Source organism: Primulina eburnea, chromosome 7 (genome assembly GCF_022965805.1).
Source record: "Primulina eburnea isolate SZY01 chromosome 7, ASM2296580v1, whole genome shotgun sequence".
NCBI classification, from domain to species: Eukaryota; Viridiplantae; Streptophyta; class Magnoliopsida; order Lamiales; family Gesneriaceae; genus Primulina; species Primulina eburnea.
In genome coordinates this window covers 7469492-7479046 of record NC_133107.1, presented here as the reverse complement: position 1 = coordinate 7479046, position 9555 = coordinate 7469492, and the positions used below count along the sequence as shown (strand labels likewise).

At 32.4% G+C, this 9555-nt stretch overlaps 1 protein-coding gene across 1 annotated transcript; it reads left to right on the top strand.

Moving 5' to 3' along the window:
• The first annotated feature begins 7756 nt into the window (after positions 1-7756).
• On the top strand, positions 7757-8413 carry LOC140835651 (miraculin-like). The gene has a single exon (XM_073201052.1). The coding sequence runs from the start codon at positions 7757-7759 to the stop codon at positions 8411-8413; it is 657 nt and encodes a 218-aa protein (XP_073057153.1).
• The last annotated feature ends 1142 nt before the right edge of the window (positions 8414-9555 follow it).

The following is a 9555-nucleotide window of genomic DNA, read 5'->3' as shown; positions in this document are numbered from 1 at the left end:
TTTACAGGGTGCGTGTAAGTGAGGACATAAGCATGCTGGAAAGACCCGTCTTGATACAGTGAGGACAGTCGTCGAATCTGGGGCGTTACATTCTATATCTGAACTAAAAATATTAACATTTAACATAAAAAATAATATTTCATACACTACAACAACGACGACGGAAATGACAACGGTTAGGTAGCATTTGCGACAGTTTCCAAAAACTATCGCTAAAATTTTGGACGGTTAGCAATCAAGACCGTCGCTAAAATTAGATTTTAGCGACGGTCTTTAATCACGATTTCTGTCGCTAATTTGTTTCGAAAAATAAAATAAAAATTATTTTAATAATTTAATAAATTTAAAAGCAACTAACAATCGAAACTAAAATCGTGTAAGAGAGAAAAATTTTAAGTGTTTGAAGTAGTAAAATCGTGTAGGAGAAAAATTTTAAGTGTTGTGAAGTAGTAAAATCGTGTAAGAGAGAAAATTTTTAATTGTTATGAAGTATTGAGAAAAATTTTAAGTGTTGTGAAGTGTTGTGTAGGAAAATGGACAAAAAATGGATATATTTATAGAGAGTTTGCGACGGTATTTGGTTAAACCGTTGCTAATTTTAAATTAGCCACGGTTTTTCATATAACCGACGCTAAACGTAGCGATGGGTTTAGGAAAACGGTCGTTAATTTTAGCGACGATTTTAGAAAAATCGTCGCATGTTTTAATTATGCGACGGTTTTAGAAAAACGATTGCATGTTTTAATTATACAAAACTGTCGCTAATTGTAGCGACGGGTTTTGTAAAACAGTCGCTAATATTAAACATGCGACGGTCTTACTTCAAACCGTCGCTAATATTAGCGATAGTTTATACCAAACCGTTGCTAAGTTTATAAAACTGTCGCTAAATGTAGGACGGTTTTCGAAAATCCTTCGCTAAATATGGCAACGTTTTCCAGACCGTCGTTATTTGTCCAAAAACCACGCTAATCGACAACAGTTTCTTAAAACCGTTGTCGATTGTCCAAAAAACACGCTAATAATGAACCGTTGTTATTGACCCTAAAAAAACACTTAAATACAACGGTTTTATAGAACCGTTGTCATTGACCCTAAAAACCGTTGTCTTTGACCCCCAAAAGACAACGGTTTTCGCTAAAACCATTGTTAAAAATATACGACAACGGTTTTTTCTCAAAAACCGTTATTGTATGTACGTTGTTATATGCAAAATTTCTTGTAATGATAGATCAGATCGTATAGAAAATCCGATTTTCATATAAGTTTTTATGATATTTGAAAGGACATGTTATAATTTATTAGAGTGGTTGATGCTGATGAGCCAATTGATCTTATCTTGTTAGCCTCTGTAAGTAATTAATAATCATTATCATTAAGCTTGTCTGGACTCTGGAACTGATTTGGATTTTTTTGCCTTGAAAACTATGATAAACTCATAGAATTATTTTTTAAAATATTTTTTTATTATTAATTTAATTGTGATTGAGATGTTTAGTGGCTAATTATATGTTAAATTAAGTACCATGACAACATGGTCGGTCTTATTCAACAACTAATCAGGCCACGTAATTTTGTTTTATTTTTTTATTGTGTGATTCCAGAATTTTCCAATATTCACGCATTTTGATCATCTTATATTATTTATATTATTATTTTATTATGTTAATATGTGAATTTTGCCAAATGCAAATTTATTACCGGTTGAGGACTGAAGACATAAGTTTTAAGTACAAGAGTTTCAAAACATTTTCGAACATTTGCAATTGAAATGAATATTTTATTACTATTTAATTCATATTTTATCTAATTAAAAATATTTGAATTTTGCATTTCTAGATTAATTTAAATTGGTCAAGATGATAAGAATTATTCATAAATAATTTTATTCTTGGGACTTATCCCACATAATTTAATTTAGGAACTTATGTCTAAGATATATCCTAGATTTGAATATCGTTTCATTCCTAATAAACTCTTATTTTCTTGTTTGTAGAATGTGGATAAATGTGGAAAGATATTTAGGGCAAATAGGGGGAGATCTATATAGATGTCATATTAAGAGAATAATTATGATGTTTTTTGAGGGGATTCGCTATAACTGTTGGAGATTTTCTGAACATGCACAAGTTCATTATTGAAGATTCGTGTGAAGAGTTTGTGTGATTGATTCACATAATCATCGTGTTGTTGATTGGTGTTGATGACACTCAAGAACAACACTGAGTAAAGTGTTGGGTGAAGAGTGGTTTCGTTTGATTTCAAGCAACACGTCTTTTAGTTTGATGCATCTAGTTTTAGTTTGATTTATTTTAATACTGTTTAATTCCTTGGAGTGTCAAGGAATTGGATTTTATCATTCTCACTAGTATTATTTTGTGTAAAAACGATTTACATATTTGTCTAGTGAAATTTTTACCATGGGACATTGCACAAGTAGTTGTACTTGTTCGTAATTCAAATATGATGTTTATTCATTAAATGTTACGTGAGTGTTAAAACTTAATTTCAGTTGCATGTTGTGTGTTGGTTTTATCAACATCTGAACACAATATTAACTACTGATACACACAATATTTTAATTTCTTGTACGTTTATGAGCAAAAAACCCCTTTCAGCAACCAAATCAAAAGTCACGTGTTTTTAAAAAATATATTCGATATAGTAACAAGAAGATATTTTTTTTAAAAAAAAAACTATAAAATCAATGATAATTAATTAAATACATGACATTCTAACGTAACATGATTTTTTTAAATAGTATAATAACTTAAATATAAAATATTACGATCACGTCACTATCCGGACATACACAATTATCGATTTCCATCGGTCACTATCCGGACATACACAATTATTGATTTCCATCGTGTATATATATATATATGTATATATATATATGTATAAAGAATTAAAATTGAGTTTTTTGAAAAGAAATATTATTATAAAAATATGGCACGTGTTATATATGCTCATTTTGCTAGCTAGGAGACAAAATAATTGAAAAGGACAACAGAAGGTTTACAAACCACAGCCCGAAGAAATGGAGGTAATATAACTTTAATACACTGACCCACCCAACCTACCACGTCTCACCCGCCTTATCCATCATTGTGTAAATATTAATGAATGATATTTCTCGTAGGATTTTTGTGTATAATTTTTGGTTGAATAATACAAACGTAAGTGTTATTTGAACCGTCGTCCGGTTGAAAAGATTAGAGTTGCACAATTATCATCAGTTATAACTTTTGATAAAACGAAAAAAGTTCGGTACTGCAATTGATATCATAGCTAATGTCACGATTTCGGTTCTCATTGATTGCAAAAAATATAATTATTCGGATATGAATTGTAGGAGTGCAATAATTGTCTCTACTTTTTAGAATAATAATAATGTAGTGTTTGAATTGTTGTACAGTTTAAAAGATTAATGTTGCACAATTACTTAAAGATATAACTTTTGGTAAACATCAATATTAGTTAATAATTTTATTATTTTTGAATTTTTTATATTTGTATTGTATCAATACAAATAAAATATTATACATCATATAACGACATAATCCAATCAATTCAACGCTTATTGTTAAGAGTGAGAATTGAACTTAACTCAACCCCAAAAATTAACTTAAGATGAGAAGATTGTCCGAATATATATATGCAACTCCTCGATATTTCATTCAACCAATGCGGACAATTAACACATATAATTTTGAGTCGTGTATGTTACGGTATAAAATAACTAAGGACAAAGTTGATGTTTTTGTCAAGAAGTTCAAAGATGTTGCTTTACTCGTTAAGGTAAGAAGTAAACAAATTTTAATTGAACTCACACATCACCAAAAAAACTCGATACACTAGTTCTAAAACTTTAACATTAATTTTTTTAAAATTTACGAGTTTGTTGCCAATTTGATATTATATTTTGTGCCAACATTGTTTTTTTATGTTACCATGTTTATTCATTCTCTTAAAATTTTGATTGTGCTTGGTGACCAAGAAGAGATATTTTAAATGTTTAAAATATACCTGGTCTGACAAATTTATCGTGAAGACCCAAAATTTTGCATTACAAAGAGACAAAATACCAAGTTGATTTTAGTTTTGCATTGAAGATGAATTATGTCATGGAGGAGAATAAAATTACATGCAACCTTTGGTATAGAAGGGGAAGGTCTAAAGTCACATTGGTCCATAAGTCATGCAACATTTGGTATGGAGGAGGAAGACCAAGAGTCACATTGGTGATTAATGTCATAAACATGCAACCTTTGGTATGGAGGAGGAAGACCAAGAGTCACATTGACGCCTATAAATAGTGGCAAAGAATGAATGAAATCACACCAAAACAACATCAAAAATTCTCTCCAAAAGTTTTAATTTTCGAGTACAAAAATTCAGCCCAATTTCAGAAAGTTTTTCTCATTGTTACATGTCCAAATCCGATCTCCACCGTTCAGAATATATCTACACGTGTTTGGAGTAGCATATCCAAAATTCTGATCGATCCAACTTCTTCATTCCAAGATTTTTGGAACAATCTTTCAGGTAAGTGGGTTTATATGTTTTAAAGATTATGTATATTTTTAAATTCGATCATCTACTGCATGATAAGAATAAGTGTAGATTTCGAAAATCACTAAGTTACTTCAAATCGTTTCGTTTTGTTCTGTCTGTTTGTTCGTTTATGCTTCTCTGTTTCGTTATATGTTGGTGTCATTCTGTCCGAACCAATTTGTCTTCGAATGATAAGTTATTTGTTTGAATCTGATAATGGTGCATCGGGAAAGCATGTGAGGGAAAAGGCTCCAGAGGGAGCCTGTCTATGGGAGAAGGCCCTAGAGGGAGCCCGAATGCGGGAAAAGTTCCCAGAGGGAGCCCATTTACATGAGAAGGCCCCAGGGGGAGCCCAAGATCAAGGATAGTCCATGATCATTATAATCCGTTTGTCTGATAAGTTCTGTTCTGAAATATTCTGATTCGAAGTTCTGATTGTCCTAAATCTGATTTCTGTTCATCCAATTCTGATATACTATGTTATGTAAAAGAAGAAGATTTTAAAAGTATTATGTATCAAATGTTTTCTGGTATTCGATCGGGGCCTACTTGCTGAGTTTTTCCTAAAACGCTCACCCCCATACGTCCAAGTATTATGTATTAAATGTTTTCTGGTATTCGATCGGGGCCTATAGTGTTTTCCAAAACGCTCACCCCCATACGTCCCTCTCCAGATGAGAATGAAGAACATGTAGAAGAAAAGGAGCATGAGCAGTTCTGGGGCTAGTAAAGAATTAGATTGAAGTAATTCAAGTTCTGAATATTCAAGTCAATTAGTGTTCATCTGTCTTTCTTAATAATGTTTGTATTATTCGCTTCCAAAACCCCTGTATTTTTCTTCATTTGTATAGACAATGTAAAATTTATAAAATGGACTGGTATTTGGCTACTTGCTACAAGGCTTATTTTTATTTGATTAACAATGCCGGATGTCACCGACGTCGTGGTCTCGGTACGTGAAATTTATCTTTATTTTGTGCTGCTTTAAATTTTTTGTGTTAAATTTTCCATTTTTATCGAAATTTAATTAGTCAATTTATGTGTTTATGTGGAGTGAGTCTTATGTGAGATCTTCTTACGGATCTTAGTATGTGAGATGAGTTAACCTTACTCATATTCACAATAAAAAGTAATACTTTTAGCATAAAAAATAATACTTTTTCATTGATGACCCAAATAAGAGATTCGTCTCACAAATACGACCCGTGAGACCTTCTCATACAATTTTTTGTCGTCTATGTGTTAAGACAATTGTTTATGTGACATTGGACTATTCCATAATTTTTGATATTATGTTAGTATTTTTTTGATGCTACATTTACATTTTCCATTGCTACTAGAGCTGTACTTAATTTTTTTTCAAAATTTGATTATTTTTTTAAAACAAATTATTAACAATCATAAACCATCATATATACACAACATATAAATCTTATTAAAAAATCATAAATTAAATTTTAATTTTTTATAACAAGAATACCTTTTAAAAAACCGATAAAATTTATTTTTAAGAAAAAACCATCATACACATAAAACATGTGCATTTTAAAAAAAATCATGTAGTTGCGTGGAGTTTTAACTTTACAAGCTAATAAAAGAGATGAAAAACGGACAATTTAAATTTACGATCCCAGTGCATGCATGTCGGAACACAGTACAGTGTGTGTGGTGGAAATTCTATAAAGATGGGTAATGGTTGATTTCATGGACCCATAAGAAATCTTGTGAAGCCACGAAAATAAGGGACAAATATTATTTTTGATTCATTTTATCTAATATTTTCGTTGAAATATTTGAATTCAAACCAAAATTGTCGTTGAAATTCTTGAAGTGTCAAAAGATAACCGATTTGATTTAGTTTATCAACATTACTTAGTTTAAAGTGTCGGGGTTTTTCACTCTTAGACATAGATAAAGTGTCGAAACTTCATGTTTCCCAGGTTTAAATAAGGTGCCGGTACTTCATACCTCCAGAAATTAAATAAAATGTCGGGCTAGGGGTGGGAAAAAATACCGAAATACCGAAATACCGAAAAATCGTGCCGAAAAAAATATCGAACTTACCGAAAAAATCGGTATACCGAAAATTTCGGTACAGTATCATACCGTACCGAAATTTTCGGTATCGGTATCGGTATGAAATAATTTTTTTTTCGGTATTTCGGTATATACCGAAATACCGAAAATAATTTTTTATTATTATTATTTTTTAAATTTAAGTTCGGTATACCGAAAAAATGTCGGTATACCGAAAATATTTTCTGTATACCGACATTTTTTCGGTATACCGACAAAATTTTCGGTGTCGGTACGGTACCGGTATGAGTTTTTTTCATACCGAAAATTCGGTATACCGCATGTGCGGTATACCGAATTTTCGGTATCGGTATCGGTATGAAAAAATTTCATACTGATATTTTCGGTACGGTATACGGTACCGTAGTTCGGTACGGTATACCGTACCGTACCCACCCCTAGTCGGGGCCTCATGCTTTCCGAGCTTAAATAAAGTGTCGGAGCCTTCGTCTCCCGGATTTTTATAAAGTGTGCCTCATGCCTCCCGGACTTTGATAAAGTAACGTGACCTCATACCATCCCGACTTTGATAAAACTGTGTACATACTTGAAATTGCATCAACATTCTAGCAATCGATTACAATTTAGGCATAATATCCTTCACAACATCCGGCAATCCTCGGACGGGCTTTATGGTTGAGACGGGACTATGGCAGAAACTACCATGTGTCACGGATGAGTTCCGAAAAGAGGGTGAAGGTCATAAGGCGAAATCTCACATCGCTAAACTACGGGAGAGATTTTGGGCATTTAAATGAGCGTGTAGCAACTCCTTGTGACGCGTTTTAAAGCCGTGAGACCTCGAGTCAAAGAGGACAATATCACAAGTGGAATGGACCGTGACACTATATCACTGATATCCTTCACAAGATCAGATTAATTTTCGAACATCTGAGTTCATAGTAAAAAAGTTAAATCAAGATACTAGTGACTAAATCGGGAACGTGACAAAATATGAGAGGACTAATTCGAGAATTTTCCAATATGCACGCATTTTAATTAGCCTATATTTTTTTTATATTATTATTTTATTATATTAATATGTGAAATTGGAATCTATAAATTGACACCATTATCAATCCTCCTCCTTCGAACCACACAACATCAGCTGTTAATCATCATGAAGAATCTCATCTTCATTGCCACTCTCCTAATTTTCATGCTCAACACTTCTGATAATGTAATCAGTGCAGAAGCTCAGGACGAAAAAGCTGATCCGGTGCTGGACTGGGAAGGTAACGAGCTTACGACAGGAAACAGGTACTACGTACTTTCGGTTTTTCGCCCCGGCGGTGGCGTCACTATTTACCCCAGGGCCAATAAAAAATGTACAAATCGGGTCGCCCAACTAGTATTCGGAAACGGGCTCCCGGTAACCTTCGCCTATGGCGGAACCGACCCGGAAAACGTAGTCCGTGAATCTACTGACCTAACGATCTCCTTTCCGTTTGGAACCTTTTTATTTCCGACCGAGTGGAAAGTGGACGAGTACGACGCAGACGCCGAGCAATACTTTGTGACAGCGGGTGAGAGTGATTCGAACGGAACTAGTATTAACTCGTGGTTCCAGATTCGGAAAGAGTCGGGGGATCTTGGTTACAGGTTTTTTTCCTGCCCCAAGGTTTGCGAATCATGCGCGAAGATATGCACCAAAGTTGGGATCTACTTGGACGAAGACGGAGTCAGGCACTTTGCTCTGAATGGAAATTTCCGTTCCAGTACTTTTACGTTTAGAAAGTTCGAAGAATCAACGAACAGTAATCTTTTGGAAGCTTGAAGATGGAAGCAGTATCTATCATGTTAAATAAATTAAATAAGGTGTTTGCTGTTTGTAACCATCAGCTTCGATCTTCTCAAATAAAACTGTATGTGTTTGTCGATCTTCTGAAATAAAACTGAATATGTTTGTTTCTTGAATAATATATATTTTGCAAAAAATAATGATCATAATTTACCCCGTAGATATGGCAGAATACTTTCTTTTATTTTCATAATTAATTTCTATAAATTCGTTACCATATGGATGATGTTTGGGGGAAGATGGTGGTGGGAAAAGATGATAAAAATGGTCGAGGAAGGAAAAGAGTGAAGGCTGAAAAAATTGTGGTGTAAATGAAAGTGAGGTAAAAAAAAATTGATTCAAAAGAAATTAATTTTTACAATTTTAATTAGTTAATATATTAGAAATTATTAATGATTACAAGTTAAGCCAATGTTATATTGATCATTTAAAAATAATTAAATAAAAAGATATTGAGGTAATAATTTCTCTGTAACAATTTTCACAAAGAGTCAATATCCAAATATTCCCATATATCAATTAGGAATTCTGGAGAGGTCTCGAGTTTAATCTCAACAAGTGGATTTAGCTATGATAAATCTTATATATATATATAAAAAAAAAAAAAAAGAAGTAAAATTGAGTTTTTTGAAAAGAAATATTATTTATAAAAATAGGGGACGTGTTAAATATGCTCATGTTGCTAGCTAGGAGACAAAATAATTGAAAAGAAGAACAAAATAATTTACAAACCACAGCCCGAAGAAATGTACGGAATATGACTTTAAAAACATTTAACATACTGAACGTCTCAGCCGCCCTGGTACCTTTAAAAACATTTAATATACCGACCCACCACGTCTCACCCGCCCTATCCATCATAAGAGAACCGCATGGCATCTTTTTGTGTATAAATATTATGAATGATATTTCTTTGTAAGCGCGAACGCTTGTCCACGTGACAAACACTACATATTATTATTATTATTATTTTGTGATCGGTACTTGTCTACGTAAGCTTATTATTATTCTTTATTATTATTTTAAATAATTAATTTAATTCGAATATATTATTATTATATTATTTATTATAATTTTAAATTATTAATTTAATTCGAACGAAAAATATAAAATATAAA

What these genes read in the sequence shown, in the direction of transcription:
- LOC140835651 (XM_073201052.1), top strand. Translation starts at nt 7,757, where the DNA reads ATGAAGAATCTCATCTTCATTGCCACTCTCCTAATTTTCATGCTCAAC.